The 25,464-nt window shown below is 42.4% G+C and overlaps 1 protein-coding gene across 9 annotated transcripts in view; it reads left to right on the forward strand.

The window, feature by feature from the left end:
- The window catches only part of CDC14B (cell division cycle 14B), an 85,029-nt gene that overhangs the window by 31,744 nt on the left and 27,821 nt on the right, over positions 1-25,464 (forward strand). For all 9 annotated transcript variants that reach the window (XM_036261092.1, XM_036261091.1, XM_036261090.1 and 6 more), the window contains exons 4-6: positions 1,064-1,156; positions 18,256-18,332; positions 25,394-25,460. In XM_036261092.1, the coding sequence (XP_036116985.1) occupies positions 1,064-1,156; positions 18,256-18,332; positions 25,394-25,460 (237 nt within the window). The remainder of the gene's footprint in view (positions 1-1,063; positions 1,157-18,255; positions 18,333-25,393; positions 25,461-25,464) is intronic.

The following is a 25,464-nucleotide window of genomic DNA, read 5'->3' on the forward strand; positions in this document are numbered from 1 at the left end:
CTTTAAAGTCAACTTGGATCTCTTACTCCATGGAAACAACTAGAGGAAATTATGTACATCTATCACTGACTCGGGGCAAGGAATGTGAGCTCATTGAACTGAACACGTCCTGTTCCTTACCCTTACCCCAGTCCATCCCCACTCACAGTGCTGAAGTACATACAGGTGCAGAAATGCTAACTAAGCATGTGTTCCCCTGGTTTTTACATTTGAGATCCTTTTAATTTTTAACTTTTTATTGAAGTATATTGTATGTGCAGAAATATGTACAGATCATGAGTAGACAACTCAATGAATTTTCACAAACCAGATATGCACGGGCATCATCTTGATCATCAGATCAAGAGCAGGTGTTGGCAGCACCACAGGGGAGCCTGCTTATCTGGGTACTCTCTGCACCACCTTCACCCCGGCCTCTCCCCCATTCACTATCCCGATTTCTAACAGATAATTATTTTTGGCCCTGGCCGGTTTGGCTCAGTGGTTAGAGAATCGACCCGCGGACCAGAGAGTCTTGGGTTCGATTCCGGCCAAGGGCATGTACCTTGGTTGTGGTTTGTCCCCGGCCGCGGGTGGTAATCAATCGATGTATCCCTCTCACATAGATCTCTCGCTCTCTCTCCCCCCACCCCACTCTGTCTGAAGATAAATGTAAAAATATCCTCAGGTGAGGATTAAAAAAAAGAATTATTTTTGCCTGTTTTTATATACCCTTTTATTTTAATTTAAAGGTTTTGGGAATAGTTTTTTTTTTTTTTTTTAATCAAACAGAAGGAAAATGAAAGACCCTCCCCACACCCTCCACCTTCTTATTTATTCTTTCAGAGGTCATCTATATATATTTGTTCATTTCTCCTTTCCTCCTCTTTAATTGTACATTTCTCCTAATCCAAGAATTTGTCACTTATGGGAAGGTACATGGTACTTTGGGGTATCAAAGTTAATAGTTTTAAAGATCTTGCTAATGTGAATGCTGAAATTTGGAATTTATCTTCATTACAAAATAAAGTTTTGGAAAACTTGAAATAAAAAAAAATACTAACAATTGTGTATCTTTATGCAGTCCCTTACCATGATAAGGAAGAAAATTGTTCATTTTACTGGCTCTGATCAAAGAAAACAAGCAAATGCTGCGTTCCTTATTGGATGCTACATGGTAAGTGTCTAACTGCTCCCCTGATGTGTTGGTGAAGATGCAGACACTGGTGGGACTTTACATTTGCTGTTGAAAATTTGGAATTCTTTTTTCTAAGATAACGTCTTGATTTTTTTTCTCGCAGAGAAATATGTTTTGCTTTTTAAGAATTGACCGACGGGGAAAGGCTGCGCATGTGGGGGAGGGGTCCGTGGCAGAGCTCTCTGCCTTCCGCTCATTTTGCTGTGGACATAAAACTGCTTTTAAAAAGGCCATTGAAAAAATTGACCAGCTAGTATGGAAGAAAACCTTTACTGTGTTACGACACGTAAGCTTAGAAAATAACGCCCTCAAAGCTGTGTTGTTACTAACTGCTGATCCGTTTAGTGACGTTGTGAAAGTAGAAACCAATAATTGATTTTTAAAAAAAAAATCAAAACATACCACATGAGGTAAGAGTGCTTTATAATTTGAATCCAGACAATTTTTTTCTAACTGAAGTATGATTCTGAGATTGTCGTCATCCTCATCAGAAGATCTAGCAGGAGGGCGTGGTGTGTCAGTGCCGTAGGAAAAGGGGTTCATACCACATAGATTACATATGGTGTTGCATGCTAGGGCTGTTTGGGTCTCTGGACAGGAGTGGTGAATTTCATTTATTTGTAAATATCATGGAAGATATTTGTGGGTTTTGTTTTGTTTTTGTGTGTGTATTTTTTTTGGGGGGGTCAGTTTTTCTCTAGTGTCTAATGCCTCCATCTGCAGGACCCTAAGCAATAGGTTGTCCTGAGCCACCTAAGAGCTGCTCCAGAGCAGGACCCCTCCTCTTTTCGGTGGGAGGGAGGGGAGCGACTCCGTGCAGTGGGGAAAACCAGCGAGCGGATGCTTCTGCCACTCCCACCCACCCTCGTTGGAAGTGTTACTCTCCCAGATTTAAGAAAAAGGTTGTTTTTGTTCCTGAGATAAGTTCTTTCTTCCCTCCGCTTGTGACTTGATTCTGTCTCTCTTCTTCCCTTTTAAGATTCTTTTCTTCTCTGGTATATGGTTTGATCATCCGGAATTTACATTGATTAGACCAAAAGTTGGTGGTACTAGTTAAAATTTTACCTTGAAATTGAATGCTGTCGTACTCTCTGTCTAAGGTGTATCATAACAACAGTGATGAAGACCTTTGGGGTTTTGTTTTCCTTTTTGTGCTCACAGAAGCGGTTGAGAAATGCTTCTGAGATAACTGGGAGTTTTCTTATCATCTCTGAGGATGAAGCGCAGGTTGTAGGTTGTGTCTCTTAGAATTTGATTTCTTCAGCGTACCCAGCTCTCCCAGCTTTGCCGCTGTTTGTTGTGCGTAGCAGCAGAAATCCGTAGGGGTGAGAGAGCCTAAGCAAGGTCCCAAGACAAAGACAGTATGAAGAGAGGGCTGTTTTAACAAGGACGCTGGCTCCCATCACTTGGCCAGTCACTGGGGGGAGGAACCCCCATGATTAGAGTAAATTGTGACAGCTTTACAGAAAAGACACAGCCAGAATTCTTAGGGTTTATAACATCTTATAGAGCACCCTGGAGGAATGGCTCCCATGTGGCAGTCACAGCCTTGACGCTGCCCAGGGGGAAAGTGTCCCTAAGATCATGCTCCCGAGCGGAACACAGCCCCGCCGGGGTCATTCAGGCAGCAGCTTGTCCCCGGGATGGTGGGTCCTGAACCAGACCTGGGGACCTCAGTGCCAGGAACCCGGAGAGGGTAGCTGTGGGCATGGTGGGAACCAAGGGTTGTCATGAAAATGAAAACAAAACACTTGTCACTTTATAAATAAAAACTCGCTTTTTAAATGTTGTTGCTGTTTTCTGCTGCCAGTTAAAAACATTATCCCCTTGGCCTATTTATTGAAAATTTGTTGGCATATTTGTTCACAGTTTGGTGTTGGCCTTTTGACTTTATTTAAGGTTTTATTTTGATATTGTTGAAGAATATAAGTTCAGCCCAGTAAATTTAAAGATCTCATGGGCTTTATTAACAATTCATGCTTAGAAGGGTGCTCCAGGAGCTGTAAACATTGAAAGGTTTTTTTATAGATAGAAAGAGGGTCGGACAGGAAGTTCTAAGAGTGAATTTCAGGCATCGTCACCTTCCCTCAGGGGAAGGCAGAGGGTCTTTGAGGCAGGTCACTTTATTAATGCTGACCTGGAAATGCCAAACTGCTGGGTTTAGAATCCCATTCCTGGCATGGCTGTAACTGCAGTTAGGTTGGGTATGAAGTGTTGGTGGGGCTTAGCAACAGTGACTCCATTTTGGGCCTGTTGTTTCTTGTTTTCTTTTCTTTATTATTCCTCACCTGAGGATATTTCTTCTATTAATTTAAAAAAAATTTTTTTTAGATAGAGTGGGAAGGAGGGAGGGAGGGAGGGAGGGAGAGAGAGAGAGAGAGAGAGAGAGAGAGAAAGAAACATCAATGTGAGAGAGATGCATCCATTGGTTGCCTTCCAAATGACCCTCACTGTGGCCAGGAATTGAACCTGCAACCCAGGTACATGCCCTTGAGTGGGAATCAAATCCAGGATCCTTCGGTATGAGGGCTGATACTCTAATCACTGAGCCAAAGCAGCCAGGGCAGGGCCTGTTGTTTCTTTTTAATAAGTTGGCCAAAGTTAATTTGGGGGGGATTTACCATATTTTAGATTTACAAATCCTTTCAGGATTTTGTGCTCTCAGTTTAGCACTGATTTGGTTGGCTAGGAAAGTGCCAGGTAAGCAATTTGTACATCCACTTGAGTTCATTCCTCCGCTCAGCTAAAATCCAGCTTGGCAGGAGGGCTACAACTCTTGGCTGTGGCGAAAGTGTTTGCAGCCAGGGAGGGCTGGCTAACATGGGAGCATGGAGCTGTAATGACGCTAGGTGGGGAAGTAGGAGAAAAACATCTGAGGAAAGGAACTTTATTAATAGTAGCAAAGGAGTGTCAAGATATAATACGGATACTCCAAAGATTCGCGTGAAAATAAGGGAAGGTTTGAAGTCTGTGGAATCCTCTGATTAGAGATTTGTACACAGAGAGATGAATGAGAATTCCCTAAAAGTTAATCTTCAGCCGTGATAACCTTTTCTGGAATCGTTGAGGAATTTTGAAGTTAGGCTTTTTTTTTGTCCCCCTTTATTGATTTTAGAGAGACAGGAAGGGAGAGGGAGAGAGATAGAAACATTGAGAGAGAGAACATCGATTGGCCGCCTCCTGCATGCCCCCCACTGGGGATTTGGCCCACAACCTGGGCATGTGCCCTCACCGGAATCGAACCGGTGACCTCTTGGTGCATGGGTCAGCGCTCAGTGACTGAGCCACACTGGCTGGGCTGGAGTTAAGCTTTTTAGTGAATTGACTTGGGGGGTGGTGTGGCAATGTTAAAACAAACAAATCTGGAGCAAAACTGTTGAGAAGTCCATCCCAAATGGACTGTTTATCTCTGCCCTTTGAAACTGCGGCCTCCCAGCGGACCGGTGCCCTTCATCCTCCTTTACTCAGAAGGGCCCGATGGGGGTGGAGGGGGCGTGAGAGCAAAGCGCTAATGTTTCTGTTTATCTTTTATCCTGAAACAGACGATCAGGCTTTACACATACTTAAAATAGGACTGATCAGCCCATGCTCGGCTGGTGCTGGTGTCACAGGTCAGGAGCCGCCTGAGGTGGAAGAGGGGACAGCTACTCACTGGCCTTCAGCGTCTGTCCAAGTACTGCGCTTTGCGTGCCGGGGGAGTGCGTTCGCCAGCTATCCCCAGGGTACAATCTGTGGTAACAAATTAGTGTGAAGCTAAAAATTTTTTGAACCATACTGTAAAAGAGTTGAAGAACATGAAAGATAACTGAAATTTTCTTTTACAAAAACACAAGTGAACTGTATCATTTTATAAAAGTAGTAAGTTTGTGATAAGCCCATGGCTGGTGATAGGTCAGTGGCTGCTGACCTGGCTAGATTTTGGTCATTTCAAATATGAAATTTTGAGTGGGAAAGTAAGTTGTTTTCAAAACAAATTCACAATTAAGAAAATATTTCAAAAATAAAAGCTTGAAACTTTGGCCCTGGCCAGTTTGGCTCAGCGGCTAGAGCACCAGCCCATGGAACGAAGAGTCTTGGGTTCGATTCTGGTAAAGGGCATGTACCCCGGTTGCAGTTTGGTCCCCAGCCCTGGTCAGTGTCATGCGTGAGGCAACCGATTGAGGTGTCTCTCTCACGTACATGTTTCTCCCTCTCCCTCCCACTCTATCTGAAGATAGATGGAAAAATATCCTCAGGTGAGGATTTAAAAAAAAACTTGAAACTTTGCCATTTTGTTGTGAAAAAAATGATGTCATGTACAAAACCCATATGTATACCTTTAAGAAATTTGGAGAGTTTTAATATTTTTTTCTTTATTGATTTGAGAGAGAGAGGAAGGTAGACAAAGATAGAGATACAAATATCGATGAGAGAGAACATAGATTGGAAGCCTCCTGCATGCTGCGCCCCCTCCTCCCCCCCGGATATTGGGCCCACAACCTGGGCATGTGTCCTGACCCGGAATTGAACCAGTGACCTCTTGGTGCATGAGTAGATGCTCAACCACTGAACCACACCAGTTGGATGCATCCAGTGTCTTAAACAACAATGGATAATACTTGCCTGATCAGTCATTTTATTAGAGTTTCAGTAGAACAGTTTAAAAAATTATATCATTCAGCCTTCATTTATTAGCTAGCTTTCTTTATTTTAAATTTTTCTTCTGTAGAGAAAAGGGAAAGAGAGGAACATCTATTGGTTGCCTCCCATGTACACCTAGATCAGGGATTGAACCTACAACCTTTTGGTGTATCAGATGACATGCCAACCAAGTAGCCACCTAACCAGGGTAGGTGGCTTTCTTTTATGGAAATAGAGCTTTTCTTGATCCAGTTGGGGCTCTTTGATTACCTTAAAACCAAATTTTCTACTGAAAAGACAGAGTGAATGGTCATTTCCATTTAATTACCACTTTTCAAAGTAAAATGTTACTATATGAATAGCCACAAAACAAAATTTTATAACCTGCTTTAAAATCATCTAAACAAAGTATCTCAGTGGATTTTGAACTTATTCCCTAAACAGTTTAAAAATGTGCAGCACTTACCCATTAGTTGTTAACAACATCTAATGGGTAGTTGGGAAGTTGTACGTTAACTAAGCAAATGTGTATCATTGGTGGGTGGGATCAGAAGGATGAGTGTAGCCATTGCTGCGTTTGCATGTCCATGTCAAGTATCTTGTTTAGTTACAGCACATTAAAATCAAGAATTGAAATAGCTGAACTTACAACTAGTCTCTTAATTTTTTTTTTAAATGAAGCATATCAATCACATTAACTGTTACGTTTATCAATGTTTAGAGAACAGAGGTTTGTTCTGTTTTTTTTTTTTTTTTAACACAGTTATACAATAATTCATTTTAGAAATAATTGTTACTATTTGTTTCTTACTTTAAGTGGATGTGGTGTGCTGTTTTACTAGTAGGTGCAAATATTAATTTCTAGTTGCAAAACAGTTATTTGGAAGAGGCCATTGTGTAGTGGATGCAGCTTTGGGGAATTAGGTTGAGGCTGAGCTGGCTTTTAGTTCTATTTTGGATAGAGTGTCTTGTACCAATTAGGCATTCACTAAATATCATTTTCTCTCTCTTTTTCCTGGTTCCATTATTATACTTTAAATCAGATTTTTAAATATATGTATATATAAATGAGAATTAACACTCTATCTTACTGTTTATCAACTTTGGTTCCATCTTACTGTCCCAACATTTGCATTTTCCTGTAGATAATAGTACAGTTTTCAGCGCTTCCTCCGGTCAAATGTACGTTTGAGGGCTAGCTTGAAAATTAACCGTTGCTTCTAACATTTTTCTGTGGTTAAAACATTCTGAGTTTAAAAGATACAAGCAAACTGTTTGCAGATTTGCTAATTGTGATCATGTGTAGATTCCCTGTTCAAAGTGTCTTACTCTATATCATTATTATTTATTATTTTTTTTTTTAGTTTTATTTTTTTTATTTTTTATTATTATTTTTTTTAATCCTCACCCGAGGAAATTTTTCCATTTTTTGTTCAGGTAGAGTGGGAGGGAGAGAAAGGAACAGAGAGAGAGAAACATCGACGTGAAAGGGACACATCGAGTGGCCGCCACCCGCACGACTGACCAGAGCCGGGGACAAACTGCAACCGAGGTACGCGCCCTTAGCGGGAACCGAACCCGGGTCTCTCAGGACCGCAGGCCGACACTTTAACCACTGAGCCAAACCGGCCAGGGCTATATCATTATTTTTAAAGCAATTTCTATAGCCTTTAGAATGTCTTGCCTTGTGAACATTTATCTTGAAATTATACTAAATAAATTCTAGGAATATGTTAATTGAGCAGTCTGTCAGTAGAATCCTAAATTGCATTGAGTTTGAGATTGCTTTAACAGTTATAAGAGCCCAGGGACATGTGCATATATTTTTAAGTTTAATCCTCACCCGGGGATATGTTTAGAGAGGGAGAGAGAATGAGAGAGAGTGAGAGGAAACATCGATGTGAGAGAGAAATATCCATCAGTTACCTACTGTATGCGCCCCAACTGAGGGTTGAACCCACAACCTTTTGGTGTACTGAATGACACTCCAACCAAGTGAGCCACCCAGCCAGGGCCTAGGGACTTAATTTTATTTTTTTTCTTTTCTTTTTTTAAATCTTTATTGTTGAATGTATTACAGATGTTCCTCATTTTTCCCCCATTGACCCCCTCCTCCCACTCCCGCCCCCCCTCCCACCTTTTCCCACACTATTGTCTGTGTCCATTATGCATGTAAGTTCTTTGGTATATTTCTTCCCACCCCCAACCCCCTTCCCTTTGAGGTTTGTCAGTCTAGCAATAAATTTGTACTTCTTTTTTGTTTTTTAAATTTTTATTTATTTATTTTTTATCCTCACCTGAGGACATTTTTTTTTTTTTTTTTGATAGTTTGTTCAGATAGAGTGGGAGGGAGAGAGATAGAGAAACATCGATGTGAAAGGGACGCATCGAGTGGCTGCCACCCACACGACCCAACCAGGGCTGGGGACAAACTGCCCTTAGCGGGAACCGAACCCAGGTCTCTCCAGACCGCAGGCCAATGCTCTAACCGCTGAGCCAAACTGGCCAGGGCAATTTGTACTTCTTAATCCCTTCACCTTTTTCACCCATTCCCCCAACCCTCCTCCCATCTGGCAACCAACAAAATGTTCTCTGTATCTATGAGAATGTTTCTGTTCTGCCTGATCATTTTGTTTGTAGATTCCATTGTTGATAGATATGTATTCATTGCCATTTTTTTTTGTTCATATATTTTATCTTTTTATCCAAAAAGACCCTTCATCATTTCATATAATAATGATTTGGTGGTGATGAACTCCTTTAACTTTTTATTGTCTGGGAAACTCTCTATGGCCATCAATTCTAAATGACAGCTTTGCAGGATAGAGTAATCTTGGTTGTAAGTTCTTGCTTTTCATCACTTTGAATATTTCTTGCCACTCCCTTCTGGCCTGCAAAGTTTCTTTTGAGAAATCAGCTGACAGTCTAATGGGAACTCCCTTGTAGGTAACTGCTTTTCTCTTGCTGCTTTTAAGATTCTCTCTTTGTCTTGAACCTTTTGCATTTTGATGATGATGTGTCTTGGTGTGGGCCTCTTGGGGTTCATCTTGTTTGGGACTTTCTGTGCTTCCCGGACTTGTATGTCTGTTTCCTTCATCAAGTTAGGGAAGTTTTCTGCCATTATTGTTTCAAATAGGTTTTCGATTTTTTGTTGTCTCTCTTCTCCTGGCACCCCCAAGATGCGAATGTTGGCACACTTGAAGTTGTCCCAGAGGCTCCTTACACTATCCTCATTTTTTTGGATTCTTTTTTCTTTATGCTGTTCTGATTGGGTGTTTTTGCTACCTTATATTCTAAATCGATGGTTTGCTTCTTGGCTTTACCTACTGTATTAATTGAATCTGTGTAAATTATTCTTTTTTTTTTTTAATGTTTTTTTTTTGTTGTATTTTTTTGTGGTACGTGCCCCTAGCAGGAACCAAACCCGGGACTCTCTGGTCCACAGGCGACGCTCAGCCGCTGAGCCAAACTGGCCAGGGCAAATCAATCAATCTATCTATCTATCTATCTTTATTTCAGTTAGCGTCTCCTTCATTTCTTTTTTTTTTTTTTTTATCCTCACCCGAGGACATTTTTCCATTTTTTGTTCAGATAGAGCGGGAGGGAGAGAGAGGAAGAGAGAGAGAGAGAGAGAAACATCGACGTGAAGGGACACATCGAGTGGCTGCCACCCGCACGACCAACCAGGGCTGGGGACAAACTGCAACCGAGGTACGTGCCCTTAGCGGGAACCGAACCCAGGTCTCTCTGTACCGCAGGCCGACGCTCCAACCGCTGAGCCAAACAGGCCAGGGCATCTCCTTCATTTCTGACTGGTCATTTTTTATGCTCTTGAGGCCCTCACTAAGTTCACTGAGGTCTTCACTAAGTTCATTGAGCATCTTTATAAGCAGTATTTTGAACTCAGCATCTGTTAGGTTGCTTATCTCCATTTTGCTCAGTTCTTTTCCTGGGGTTTTGTTCTGTTCTTTCATTTGGGACCTGTTTCTTTGTCTCCTCATTTTGGCTGCCTCCCTGTGTTTGTTTCAGTGTATTACTTAACGAGAGTTTTGGGGCTCGCTGAGACCAGATGCTGCTTGTTTGAAAGAATTTAGGAAAATCTGAAGCAGGATCCACTAGAGGCCAATCCTATGGTTAAGCAACTGGCAACAGCTTGGGTGGTCCTGAAAGTTGGGTGGGGCGGGGCTACCAGTGTGAGCCAGGTTGCTGGAGTCCCAGATATAGTGACTGTCTGCCGCCCCAGGGAAGGGCTCACCAAAGGAACAAAGGCCTCTGACAGCGTTTGTCCCGGAGAAAGCCCCCTCTCCAGCCCTCGCTCCAGTGCCAAACAGCTCAGATCTTCCCTGTGTGTCTCTGGTGACCCTCGAGCTCCCTCCCCTCCAAGCTTAGAGGGAGAGAGTCCGATAAGTCCGTGCGCAGGCCCTTTAAGGAGCTGCCTGGGGCTCCAGCCGCGTCAGCCTCCCTGAGCCTCAGTTCCCGCTGGTTTTTCCAGCCAGAAGTTATGGGGATTCTCTTCCTGCCACTGGAACCCTGAGCAGGGTGCCTGGTGTGGGACGGGGATCCCTCAGTCCTCAGGGAGGACTTTCCCAGCCGCGGTGTCCCCCTGATTTTTATCCTCCGCACGTGGGTGTGGGACCAGCCCGTCCGCCTCCGCCCCTTCTACCAGTCTGGATGTGGCTGCTGCTTTAATTCCGTAGTTGTAGGACTTCCATTCAGATGAATTTCAGGCGGTTTGGATGGTTGTTCTGTAGTTTAGTTGTAACTTTGATGTGGTTGTGGGAGGACGCGATACCGCGTTTACCTACCCGCCATCCTGACTGGAAGTCCCCCCAGGGCCTTAATTTAATAGTTAATGATGATCTTTTGAACCTGTGGTATACTTTCTCACAATGATGTAATTATTTTGGACCCAGAGTAGTCAGTGCTGGGTTAAGGTGGCTGGCAGGCGGAGCAGAGAAATCACTTGAGAATTTAAGACAAGGAGAGCAGAGGAGAGAGGATCTGGAAACAGTGGGTACGATTCCAGTTTAGCAGAGTAGTCTAGACTAGGGAACAAAGATGAGGACAGAACCAGGTGGATGGCCAGAGTCTATGTAAACACTCTTCCCGGCAAACCCCTTCCCGAGTGTCTGGGAAAGGTGGGCAAACAACCAGGCGGCTGTAACAGGACCAGGCCCAGCTAGCAAGAGGTGCGTTGGAGCTGCAGAGAGGGGACAGCATCCCATGGGCTCTGCCCTAGGAAAGGCCCTGTGGTTGAGACAGCTGGCTGTCGTCATCACAGCTTATTACAGCTTTACGCCCCTTGTCACCCTAGTGAGCCTGAGTGATGTTTCAGCTGCCTGTGGTACCTTCAGGTGGTATTAACTTTGGGGAAGAGTCAAGAGAAATGGCCCTATGACCATAGGTAAAATTTGATTGCAGATCTATTAAAATCCAGAATTTTGGGTGCCATTCTTGTTTCCGTACCTGTTTAAGACAGTATGGTTTCCTGTCTGTAAATAAGGTCTGAGCAGTAGGCGCCCTTCCATCAGTAACAGCTGTGTGATCTTGAGTGAGCAGTCAGCACTGCAGGCTGGGAAGGAGCAGCCTGCAGGCTTTGTGTAAACTCGGAGTGTCTGTAAATAGTTGTTTGTTTGTTTGTTTGTTTGTTTGTTTGTTTGTTTTGGCCAGTGTTTAAAAAGTAGATTTTTTTTTAAGAAAGACTTTTTTAAAATATGTTTTTATTGATTTTTTTTTTAAGAGAGAAAGGGAGACAGAGATAGAAACATCGATATGAGTGACCCATCATTTGGCCGCCTCCTGCACGCCCCCTACTGGGGGCCCACAACCTGGGCACGTGACCTGACCGGGAATCAAACCAGGACCATGGGACAATGCTTAGTCCACTGAGCCACACCCGCCAGGCTAGGAATTTTTTTTCTTACTAGTGTTTGTGCAGAAACTGTGAAGTGATTTTATCTTATTTAGTTATTATATAAAATTCTTTATTATATATAGTCTTTTGCTGCTCACCTTTTTTTATTCAGCAGTTGGATCTTTAAGCTTTTTTGTAATTTGCATTGATTCAGAAACATTCTGCGTTACTTCCGAGAGTGGTATTTTTAAAAGAAAAGATCACTCAGGTTCATGGCATAGGAAAGACTGTGTCATCTGGCTGACGTGAAAATATCATGACATGGAAAATATTGATGTGGAAACATTGTGACATTTCTCCTTGAAGAATATTTGAGAATAGTTCGGTGGTTTACCAGGCTGCCACATTTGTGGAGTTTAAATTTCCGGTCTTATTCGGGAGTCAGATATGATGATTGCTAATGTTTTGGTTTTTAAAACTGTACCAACGGCTCTCTCAGTACATAGAGTAAGTTTCAAAGTGTTCTTTATAAGAATAGAAAGCACGTGTCTAAGTAATTGTGATTAATTATTTAATTGGGTTTTATTATTTAAGATTGTCAGGATTGAAACTATGAATGAGCAAGTTGTGATCCTTCTGTTTCGGTCCAATAATTCAGCCATCTCAAATCGGGTCCCTGCCAGGTTTTGAAACATAGAGAAGTAATAAGTAATCCAGGGTCAGAAGTTTTCACAGGGATGGTGGGGGCAGACAGATGGTAATTTTGAAAGTGGGGATGGTGGAAGTCCTAGAAATGGCTCTAGTATATGTTGTTCGGCAAAAAAGAACCGTGTGCTGGGACTGCTAACTCTCATATTTTCTATCCCAATATTTCATTCTTCTTGTGAGATTGCTTTTACTCTTTGGGAGAGATTACTTAAAAAAAATTTTTTTTTAATTGATTTGAGAGAGAGAGAGAGACAGACATGGATTGGTTGCCTACTGTGCATGCCTGAACCTGGGATTGACCCCACAACCTGGGCATGTGCCATGACTGGGAATTGAACCTGCTACCTTCTGGTGTATGGGATGAGGCTCCAACCAACTGACCCACACTGGCCAGGGCCAGAGAGATTTCTGAGAGAGAGAGACAGACAGACAGACAGACAGACAACAACACACACTCCTTACTGATGCTTCCTAAGCCGCGGGGGTGGGGAGGACCTTCCTAATATTAACATCTCCGCACTAGCCACATTTTTTTATTTATCTACTTTTAACAAATTGAAATGATAACTTTCTTCCATACTGTTTATTGTGCTACTGCATTATCTGTTGTTGCCTTACGAAGTGTCCCAACACTTAGTGACTGAAACAACAACAGTTAACATTCTCTCAAGCAGTTTCTGTGGGAAGGTATCCAGATAGCTGGCTTAGGTCGTCTGCTTCTTGATCTGACTGGGCTTCCGTCATCTGAAGGCTTGACTGGGGCCGGCAGGCCGACTGCTCAGATGGCCCGTTCACATGCCTGCAGGTTAGTGCTGGTAGTGGTAGTTGGCACGAGACCTCAGTTCCTGCCGTGTGATGTGGCTGAGGGCCTTCACAAAATGCTGCATTTGCCTGGGGCTGGGTTGAGGAGATCGAGAGAAAGCAGGGCAGAAGCCACAGTGCCATTTATGATCTAGCCTCAGAAGTCACACTTGCCATTATTGCAACATCAGTTGCTTACACAGGTGTGCCCCATTCATTGTGGGAGAGGACACTGGGGGTGGAAATACCAGGAGATGGGCATGATTGGGGCTCTTGGAAGCTGCTGGCACAGCTGCTTAGTATCTCCCCTGTTCCTCATTGGTTGCTTCCTAGTTTTGGACAGCAGTGTGGAACGACAGTGGCCCTTCTGCATACGTAGCTTCTCATGAAAATACACCAAAAGAACTTGAGAAGCCACTTAGCTTCCCAGTTGCCAGGAACACAGTAATGGCTCATAAAATTACATTGATTTAGAGTTTACTGACTTGACGATTTGTGTTAATAGAGGAGCCATTTGTAGGATTTTTCTTTTATTTATGTATTTTAATCCTTACTTGAGGATATTTTTCCATTTATCTTCAGATACAGTGGTAGGGAGGAAGAGAGAGAGAAGAAAAAAAAAAAAACATCAATGTGAGAGAGACAGATACATCAACTGGTTGCCTCCCGCACAACCCCGACCAAGGCCGGGGACTGAACTGCAACCAAGGTCCATGCCCTTGGCCAGGATCAAACCCAGGACTCTTTGGTCCACGGGTCAACGCTCTAACCCAACTGCTGAGCCAAACTGGCTAGGGCTGTAGGATTTTTCTTAAGTAACAAATTTAGAATGACTTCATTTGGGGAGGACTTTTGACTAGGAAAGAAGATGAATGGGTGTAAACTTTAAAATTATAGATTGTTAGCACATTATTTCTCTGATAGTTGTGCCTTGATCCTTTGGGCTGCTCTAGCAAACTGCCAGAGACTGGGAGACTTGTAAACAACAGAATGTATTTCCCCCAGTTCTGGAGGCTGGGAGTCCGGCCAGGGTGGACAGCGTGTCTGGTGAGGGCTGTCACCTCGTGGAAGAGGTGAGGGATCTCTCTGGAGCCTCTTTCATAAGCACCTGTCCCATTTATGAGGGCTGCACACTTGAGGGCTGACCACCTCCCAAAGGCCCCATTTACTAATACCAGTCACCTTTTGGAATTTCAAATTTTAACATATGAATTGGAGGGTTGGCACAAATGTTCAGACCATGGCATTATGTAAATAGACTTATTTTGAATTTGTAAATTTCCTTCAACTTATCTCTTTATATTATCTAATATATCATAATATCTAATATTATCTACTCGTATACAGGCATTCCCAAACTGAATTTTGGTTTTTTGTTGGTGTGTTTCTTCTCTTTCTCTTTTATTTATTTTCTTTGGTTGTATTTGTCCCAACTGGATTTAAAAACTACATTTTTTGAAGTTCATCACTAGGAATTAGGTTTTGTTTTCCCATATGAAAAAAATGTTATATTCTTGTGTTCTTCAAATTAAACTTATGTTCCAAGGCTAACCCACAGTTACTTAATGTATTAGAGACGATTTTTGTTTGGAAAGTTAGAAGGAAATAGTACCATTGCAACTTTAGTAATTAACAAAACCAAGTAAGTGCAGTCTTGAGCAGGAGGAATTATCAATCTCGTACTTAAGGAAAAATGTATGTAATTTGAGAGAAGGTCTTATTGGAAATTTAGGGAAATTCTGAAAGAGGCCTCTGAGATTCACTTAACTGGTTTACTTATGTACATATGCACGTACATATGTGTACCTATACACAAAACATCAAACCCTGTTCTCACCTTTATTGGCCTCAAAGTATTCTTTTACTTGTTTTGTTGTTGTGTTTTTTGGTTTTAGGGGTGGTTTATTTGGAAGGGGTCTGCTAGGAAGTCTCAAAACGGAATGAAGAAAAGACCGATGTTATCCAGCAAGTCTCAGAAGAGAAAGGAAAGGTGTTGGAGACTAGAAGAAAATAAGGAAATTGGGGAGGGAGCTGCATTTGAAAACTTTAAGAAGTTTTTCATTAAAAGAATTGTACTGTTTTTCGAAATAGTAATAAAATAGAAAGTCAGTTGATAGGTTGATGCTTTAAAGATATGTATGGAGTAAGTAATATGTAGACAAATATGTTGAGTGAGATTAGATCTTGTGGTTAATTCATGACAAATTATAATCTTATATGAGTCAATAATAGTATACTTGAAAATTTGTTTGATACTAGATAACAAAGCAATTCTTGGAATTGATCTTTGTATCTTTTGTTGGTTTCTATGCTGCTGTAGATAAATAAATGTTAGAAGATTCTGTATAGTTAATTATAGTTTTGTGTTTTTAGAATAAATGGCAGGAAATCATATTGGGAAACAAGCTAGACATTGGGGAAATATCTTATTTGTAAGTCTTAAAACAGAAAATTGATAAAAAAAAAAAAAAGCCCTCTGGAAATTAAATCAACTGTTTTAGGATATGTCCTTCTCTAAGTTTCAAAGATCCTTGCTGGATCTCAGACTTTTATAATTTCTCTTAATCCAGTGATACATTTGTATCAACTTCTTATGAATTATTTGAACTTTTCCTTTATATAGATTTAAGTTCAATGAATAAAATAGTGAATCAGAGTCCATATATAGTACAAACCAAGAGTTACGCCCTGGCCTGTTGGGTTCAGTGGTTACTGCATCGGCCTTCAGACCAAAGGTGTGGGTTTGATTCCTGGTCAAGGGCACATACCTGGGTTGCTTGTTCGATCCATCCCCAGCCTGGTCAGGGTCCTGTGGAAGGCAACCATCGATGTGTCTCTCTCACATCAATGTTTCTCTCTCTCTACCTCCTTCTTTTCTACTCTATCTTAAAAAATCAATGGAAAAATATCCATGGGTGAGGATTAACAACAACAAAAAAAGAGTTGCAATGAAACATAGCTGTGGACCTTACTTCTGAATGCTCACTATTTGTTTGAGGAAACAGCTCATATATAAGTAGTGTAGATAAAACTTTTGTAGCCTTATCAGTGACTTCTTTTTACTATTCAGAATGTAAAGCTTATGATCTCAAAGTAAGCTTTAGAATTGAATCTAATTTTGGTGATATATGTACCAAGTCTAATGCTTGCAGCCTCCTCCCCACCCCTCCATACATGAATTGAAAATGCCCTGCCCTGCAGGGCGGTTCTGAGTTGGAAAATGACTTGTGCCTTCAGCCGTGGCCGATGTGCCTCGGTTGGAGCATCATCCGGTGTGCCAAAGGGTCACAGCTTTGATTTCCAGTCATGACAGATGCTCAGGTTTCAGGTTCCATCCCACAGTCAGGGCAGGTGCAGGAGGCAGATCGATGTTTCTCTCTCACATCAATTTCTCTCTCTCTCTCTTCCCCTCCCTCTCTCCCCCCGCCCCCTTCCTCTTTCTCTAGAATCAATGGAAAACATCCTCCAGTGAGGATTTAAAAAAAAAAACTTGTGCCTTCAGGTAGAATGAGGCTCAGAAAGTCTCAGGCACACTTACTGGGGTGGGGTGACCTATTTGAAGGGATGCCAGTGCAGTGCTCAACCCCACGTTTCTGGGGAGGAGGAGGGGAGCGTGATACACCAGGAGCGAGAAGACAGTGGGTCAACATCTGTAAACCACGGGAGAGAAGGGCTGCATCCCCCACACTGCGTAAAGCTGCAGGCGCGGTCCAGAAGGTCAGCAGAAAACAAGGCATTTCTGGAAATGCAAGGAATACCCGCTATGGACGTCCAGTGCTAAAGACTACTCGAAGTGTTCTTGCAGATGAAAGTTGAAGCATAACATGCTTCTAAAGATAAAGGAAACACATAGTTTTATAGGAAATCTGTACAGTATTATGAGTAGTTACATCTAAATGGGTGGAGTTGCCCAGCCAGTGTGGCTCAGTGGATGGAGCATCGTCCCATGGACTGAGACATCCCGGTTTGATTCCTGGTCAGGGCACATGCCTGGGTGCGGGCTCAGTCCCTGGTCGGGGACATGTAGGAGGCAGCCGATCGATGTATCTGTCTTTCTCTTCCTGTCTCTCTAAAAAGTAAAAACAATCAATTAAAAAAAAACTAAATGAGCCCTGGCCAGTTTGGCTCAGCGGTTAGAGCATCAGCCTACAGTCCAGAGAGACTCAGGTTCGGTTCCCTCTAAGGGCACGTACCTTGGTTGCAGTTTGTCCCCGGCCCTGGTTGGGTCATGCGGGTGGCGGCCAGTCGATGTGTCCTTTTCACATCGATGTTTCTCTCTCTCTCTCTCTCTCTCTCTCTCTCTCTCTCTCTCTCTCTCTCTTCCTCTCTCCCCCTCCCACTCTATCTAAACAAATTAATTAATTAATTAAAATTTTAAAAAACTAAATGGGTGGAGTTAATCAAAATTTTTGTTCGGCTTTTTCGTCCCTTTTTCCCTCATCCCAGTCCCAACCCATCCCCAGCCCTGCTCCCCGCACACTCCTTACTGTCATTTCAGTGATTTTTAGGAAGGAGGTGAGGTAAAAACATGTGCTCAGTCTAACATCTTGATTTAGAAAATCTATTTTTATTCATTTATTTATTTTATTCTGTAGGTTTTTGTTTTTAAGATTTTTAATTGCTTTTTTAGAGATGTTAATAAGTCAATTAGAGAGGGGGAGAGAGAGAAACATCGATGTGAGAGTGGAATGTCGATCGGTCGCCTCCTGCACGCCCCTCCCTCAGATCGGGCCTGCCACCCCGGCACGTGCCCTGGCCGGACTCACACTCGCAACCCTTCAGTGCACGGGGCGCCGCCAACCAACTGAGCCACACCGGCAGGGCTAGAAACTCTGTTTGTAAATTGCTATACTTCTTACCACAAAAGGTTCTTATGGAAACTTATTGGTCATGGCTGTTGTTGCAAACAACAGAACCCAGCTGTGGCAGATTTAAACAGGAAAGGGATTCACCCGCGGGGTACTGGGACAAAGGACTCGGGAAGGCTGGAGAAACAGGCTCAGTCAACTCCCCAGAAATTATACGAAGCTTCGCAGAGACGGACTGTATCTTCATTTAGAAGTAAATTGCCTTTTTCTTCTCTTTTCAAATGTAGGTTATATATTTGGGGAGAACTCCAGAAGAAGCATATAGAATATTAATGTTTGGAGATACATCCTATATTCCTTTCAGGTAAATATAAGAATGACATGGTAGATTCATTTACTCAGGCCCTTGCCAGAAATATTTGGTGTAGCTGTTTCTGAAAAAGGAAGACCTAGTAGTCATTTTAGGGTGGATGCAAATAGCACCATAGACCGAGGTTACTCAGCAGTAATAACTATTGATATTTTGTTATGGGGGCATCCTTTGCATTGTAGGGTGTTTAGCAGCATCCCTGACTTCTGCCAACTGGATGTCGGTGACACTTCCGTCCCCACAACAATTGTCAAAACTAAAAATGTCTCCATACATTGCCAGATGTCCCTACTCGAGAACCACGCTCCTTGATGGAATAATCAGATGAATCCTGATTTACCGTACTCAAAACTACCACTGAGGAGTTTGGTTCCTGAGGAATTAAGAAAAATTTCCCTGCTAGTCAGGAGTTAATTTCTAGGGTAAGGACAAACCCCTTTTCCTGGGGACACAGCCAGCAGGGGTAAGGGGTGAGGTTGCTAATGTTGCACCACGACTAGAAAAGCCCTCTGTGTCACAGAGGTGGTAGGTGAGTGATGTCTTCACATAAACGGATGCCGTCCTCATCGTCCTTCCTGGGTGACGTGTTGAAGAAAGTGCTCCGTATCTGAGGTGGGTCGGAGGGGGTGAATGTTCTTTTCTAAACTGGAAAGTGCTCCATTTTTCTTCTCAACCTCAAATGGAACGGCAACCATGTGCTTCCTTTAGGAAAGAAGCTTGTATTTTTGGTCCTTGAGTGACAGGCACATCGATATACAGTGATAATTTTGTTCTACAGAACTCTTCTTTATTTTTTATATTGCAAATTCTTCATGGTAGTGCCATTCTTCAAGTTCGTACCAATGTCCTGAAATATGAAGGTCACATTTCACCTCATCCATGACACATGGTTGATGTAAAAGAAGTTGTATGTTCATTTATATGTAGGGACCACAATAGAATAAATGATGCTTATGGGTACCTGTGTTTAAGTTATTGAATTTTGGCATGAGAAATGAAGTTGGTTACTGCCAGTTCCAGGAGCAAAGTCAGTAGTTCTCTAATGAACAGGACTTCCCTGAAACAGTTCAGGCTTGTGCAATTTGAGTTTCTTCAGTCACCTGTGCCAGACATTTGGTTTCTCTAAAGCACTGTTTCTCTGTGAAATAGGGCTGGACTGTGAACTTTTTGTTGCCAGCCTATGATGACATAAATACAGGAATTGATAAGAGCTCAGAGACTTTTATTTTTCGAAATATTCTTATTGATTTTTAGAGAGAGAGGTAGAAACATTGATGTGAGAGAGACAAACATCCATCGACTGCCTCCTGCACACCCCCTACTGGGGATCGAGCCCACAACTTGGGCACGTGTCCTGACCTGGAATAGAACCGGGACTTCTCAGTCCGTGGGACGACGCTCAGTCCACTGAGCCACACCAACCAGGCGAGGTCAGAGGCTTTTATAGAAATTTAATAGAGTAGGTGTATGTATGTCTGTGGAATCAAACAACAGAAGAATTTGGGCTTGTATCTTGTGTTTTTTCCTTCTACTTTTCTAGTAATTCATTTTTATCTACAAAAGTAAGATTATTGCATTGTGCTTGTGTAATAGTACACTATTACTGCATTTTTATTTATTGTATTTTACAAAAGGATCAGCCCGTGACACATTTAAAAATCTGCCTCACCACAGCTCCCTGTTCCATAGAACTTACTGATCAGATAGAGCCTGGTAATGTTTTGAAAGAAATTACACTAGAATAGCCTCTTATCTTTGCCCTTTCGGGTTTGACTGCAGCTGCTGACAAAGCGTTGTTGACACGTTGTTGACGGCAGTTTTACGCAGAAAGTTATCTCATGTCACTGGCTATTTTTTCATAATTGCGTATGAAAGTGAAACAATCTAAATAAACTTAGTATACTTTATTTATACATAATTTAAATGAAACTTTGTATATATCTGCTACATATTATATTTTATACATATTGTATATTTTAGTAGTTTTTTTGATGTGGTATACTTGTATAGCTATCACCTTTTGAAACACACACTTTACACATTCTAGTTGGATTTTTTGTTTATACCAGAGACTATTTTTTGTAAAACGTGGTCTTTTAGTTGCCCTGAGAGCCTAAAGGGTGAGGAGCTCTTTTAGAAGGTGTGTGAGGTTCTGAGCTGCACTCATTTGAACCAGCAGATACCCATCCCCTACCTACTTCAAGAACGTAGAACGGTGTGCTGTTTTTTGAACTTCAACCCTCAGGGCAAAGAGTCACAAATACAATAATCCTTTATCACCCTGAGTTTCAAAAATTGAAATAGCTAATGCAAATGCAAACACGAGTTAACTCGTGAGTGGTCAGCAACATTGGGGCGGAAAACACAAGTTAACTGCTGAGCGGTCAACAATGTGTTAACAAGGGATTGTGCAAGAAAAGCATTCATTTACAGTCAGTAACTTTTATGCTCCATAACAGTATTTAATTCAACTTAGATATAATTCTTCAACCATTGAGTTTACATATGTGTGTGTGTATATATATATATGTGTGTGTGTATGTAGGTGTGTGTGTATGTATATATATCAATGTATGATTTTTCTTTTAAAAATAATATTTTCCATTACAGTTTATTTTCAGTATTATTTTATATCAGTTTCAGATATACAGCAGAGTGGTTAGATAATCATATACTTTACAAAGTGGTTCCCTAATAGTTCATGTACCTACCTGGCACCGCACATAGTTATTACAATATTATTGAGTATACAATGTATGATTTCTTAATGAATTATTAGTTATTTCTCTGCCTAAGGGAAAAAATAGTCTAAAATATAATTTAACACTTTCTTTTGATACCTAGGATTACTATTATAAAGAGCATGTAGCTCTATTCTTTGACATTACCTAGAATACTCCTCTGCTTCTTAGTTGATTTGGGGGGTGGTCTCTGCTTTCCTTTTTAGAGGTGGTATTACAGAGTTGCCAGTAGCTTGGCTGTTGACAGTAGACAGATGGGAGTGTGACACTCAGCTCTGTTACTAACATGTCTGTGGTTCTTTACAAACATGAGCCTGGCTCTCCTGTCAGCGGGAATGATAGTCGCATCTTCCTAATGGGATTAAGAGGATTACGTAGCATCCTGCATATAAAACAATTGGTATAGTGCCTGGTCCTCAGCTAATGTTTGTTGAACATTCATTTTTTTTTAGATGTATAACTTACAGATTTTACAAATCACTAATCTTACGGATATAACCCAGTAAACGTTCACTTGTGCCCGTGCGGCCGCCACCCAGTTCAAGGTGCACAGCAGTGACAGCACCCTGCACCCCCTTCCAGCCAGTAAGCTCCCAAGCCAGGGCTCTGCCACTGTCGGGAAGTGCTCTTGCCTTTGAACATTAAATAAGTGGCATCATACAGTATGCTTTTTTGGAGAGCTGGGATCTAGCTTTTTAAACACTGTGAGATTTTGTGGTCCATGTTGTGGTCGGCATCAGTAGTTCATTCTTTTTCTTTTTCATTGCTTTCGTAGCATTCCGTTCTATGAATATGTCATGATTTATTTGTCTATTGTCCTTTTTTTAAAGAGAGGGAGGAAGGGAAAAACATTGATGTGAGAAAGATACGTTGATCTGTTTCCTCCCATATGTACCCTGACTGGGGATGGAACCCATGACCTTCCAGTGCATGGGACAACGCTCTAACCAACTGAGCCACACCGTCCAGGGCTTGCACATTGTCCTTTTGATGGGTCCTGGGTTATTTGTGGTGTGGGGTTATTATGAGTACAATCTCCTGTGAAAGCTGTTATTCTTAAAAACTAGTTATTGAGCCCTGGCTGGTTTGGTTCAGCGGTTGGAGCATCGGCCTGCAGTCCAGAGAGACCCAGGTTCGGTTCCCGCTAAGGTCACGTACCTTGGTTGCAGTTTGTCCCCGGCCCTGGTTGGGTCGTGTGGGTGGCAGCCACTCGATGTGTCTCTCTCTCTTTTCCTCTCTCTCCCTCCCGCTCTATCTGAACAAAAAATGGAAAAAATGTCGTCAGGTGAGGATAAAAAAAACCCAAAAAACTAGTTATTGACATTGTTTGCATTTTCAAAGCAATACTCCTTCACTGATTTGCATCCAATTTTCTAGCTTTCTTAAATGATCATAGTGCCAAGCCCCCTCTTCCGGCCACAGGCTGACATCCACCTCCATAGCTGCTGTTTTGAGGAAGCCTGATTGTCTGGTGGGAGGAAGGAGGTGGGAATGAAATCAGCGTCAGTGAGGAAAGAGAGGTGGTAATCTGTTCAGATAGTATGATATATACGGCAGAACGGTAGCCGAGCCCAGGTTAAATCATCATTGACTAGAGCAAGTTTTGGGCCACAGTTGGTTCTCCAAAAATAGGCATTGAGCCCTGGCTGGTTCGGCTCAGTGGTAGAGCGTTGGCCTGTGGACCAATGAATCCTAGGTTCGATTCCGGCCAAGGGCACGTACCTTGGTTGCAGTTCATCCCTGGCCCTGGCCCTGGTCAGGGTTGTGCAGGAGGCAGCCAGTCGCTGTTTCTCTCTCGCTCCCTCCCTCCCTCCCACTCTGTCTGAAGATAAATGGGGAAAAAAAACACCAAAAAAATAAAAAAATAGGCCTTGAGTGCATGTATCAAGTTGTCACAAAGATTGAATCAACATGCCTTAACTTGACTGGAAAAGAGTCATTAGGTGGCTAAGAAGATGATAATCCTAGGTAACGAGGAGCCATGGCCAAAAACCACTGGGATATAGCTTGAGAGTTTGTCCTATTTCCACTGATAATTTTGATTTAGACTAAAGTACTTTATTTTCTTGTTTTCAATCTTTTTTTTTTATTTAATTGATTTTAAAGAGGAAGGGAGAGGGAGAAAGAGATAGAAACATCGATGAGAAAGAACATCAATTGGCCGCCTCCTGCATACCCCCCACTGGAGATCGGGCCCACAACCTGGGCATGTGCCCTGACTGGGAATCAAACTGGGGACCTCTTGGTGCATGGGTCGGTGCTCAACCACTGAGCCACACCAGCCGGGCAGTACTTTATTTTTTTAACATAGCTTCTCTTTCTAAAAACATTCCTTATTTTATGAAAAATTATTTCTATGAAACAAGTATTTGTGTTGATTTTGTAGGTCAATGGTTCTTACACTGAAACTGAACATACAGTTACCATCACCTGCTAGAAAAAACAGTACCTGTCCCCACCCTTGAACTTCTGACCCAGCAGGTCTGGGGAGGAGCCTGCGAACCGGGTGATCCCGGGAGCCCGCTCTGTCATCCACCGCTCCAGTCATTATGTTTTTTTTCCTTTCTGAAAAGTATTGTCAGTGAGCTGTTGGTAAAATAGAGACTATTCCCAGCTTTTAGAAGAGCAACTTTTAAGTTCAGATGCTTACAGAACAAAAATGGCATGTTGTGAGACCGCGTGCGCAAGCCTTGTGAAGGCTGGCCTCCAGCAGACCTCGGGGACCCAGCCAGCTCAGGCAGGGTCACCCGAAACGGTTTCGCTTAGGTGGATGCCCTTACTCTTCCTCATTGTTCGTTTAATGTTGCTGTAATCATCCACATTCTTTTTTTTTTTTTATCCTCACCCGAGGACATTTTTTCCATTTTTTGTTCAGATAGAGCGGGAGGGAGAGAGAGAGGGAGAGAGAGAGAGAGAGAGAGAGAAACATCGATGTGAAGGGACACATCGAGTGGCTGCCACCCGCCCGACCAACCAGGGCCGGGGACAAACTGCAACCGAGGTACCTGCCCTTAGCAGGAACCGAACCCGGGTCTCTCTGGACCGCAGGCCGACGCTCCAACCGCTGAGCCAAACCGGCCAGGGCTCATCCACATTCTTAAGGTTTGTGCAAACATTAAACATTTTCAATGTACAGTTTAATTTTTCAGGTCAGTAATATTAAATGCGAAAACCCAACCAAGGCAGGCGATTGGAGCTCCAGTAGCTACCCCGTTCCACATAAGGATGAAATGATTACCATGCAGACAGGACAGTCGTTGGGCAGGTCTAGAAGGAGCATACTGAAATTAATTTTTATCTTAATTCCCAAAATGTTCACTTTGTAATGGCTCAAGGGAGTTGGAAGGAGAAGCCAGTGGCCATAGAGGGACACTTTATCTTTCTGGACACGACCCTCACTGATACTGAGCGCTGTGTGCGAGCATTGACAGGTGCTGGGCAGTCTTCTGCAGACGGGCATGAGCGCTCCCTAGAGCAGAGTGATTCTGCTAAGGGGTGTTGGTGCCTTAGTTCCTTTGTTTTATTGGTACTGTTGTCCTTTTAAGAATCAGAAGTTATCCAGTCAAACTGTTAAACTGTAAAAGCATGACAAGGGGGGGAGAAAAATGCATTTTAGTTGGCACCTAGTATTTCAAATATTACCCCTTTCTCCTGCTTAGATGGAGATGTACACAAACACACGTGGGCTTATACACACGCACACATACACACACAGATTCAAAAAGCAGTCTCTTCTGGTAACAGCTCAATACGGTATTTTCCAGTGTGAAGAGAAAATTCAAATGCCTTGCCCTTTTAGGGTAGGGGTCCATAGTATTGATCAATAACTCTTCTTTTGTGGGTTTGTTTTAATTGATTTTAGAGAGAGCTGGAGAAACATGGATTGGCTGCCTCCTGCACACCCCCTACTGGGAATCGAGCCCACAACCTGGGCACGTGACCCCTTGGTACCCAGAACCACGCTCAACAAACTGAGCCACATGGGCAGGGTGATTGGTAACTCTTGAAGCTCAGCCATCAAAGCCAAAAATGATCCAGAGAGATTATTTACACTTTAGGAAGTGGTCATTACTGATTCCCATCTGTAAAGCAGTGTCTGCTGGAGTAGGTAGAGACAGCAGCAAAATTTATAAAGTGATTTATTTTTTATTTAAAAACTAAACAGCAAGAATTCTGGTGTGTTTTTTGTTTTTGTTTTTTCGAGACTTGCTCTGAGTACATGTTTGATTTTAAATACTAGTCAGCTCTGGTTTGAGTAAGTATACTGCAGAAAATTTACTCGATCCATGTATTTCAATACTTTTGCGATTTCAGAGATGCTGCCTACGGGAGTTGCAATTTCTTCATTACCCTCTTGGACTGCTTTCACGCGGTGAAGAAGGTGA

The sequence above is a fragment of the Molossus molossus genome, unplaced genomic scaffold, assembly GCF_014108415.1.
Source record: "Molossus molossus isolate mMolMol1 unplaced genomic scaffold, mMolMol1.p scaffold_m16_p_14, whole genome shotgun sequence".
Classification (NCBI taxonomy): domain Eukaryota; kingdom Metazoa; phylum Chordata; class Mammalia; order Chiroptera; family Molossidae; genus Molossus; species Molossus molossus.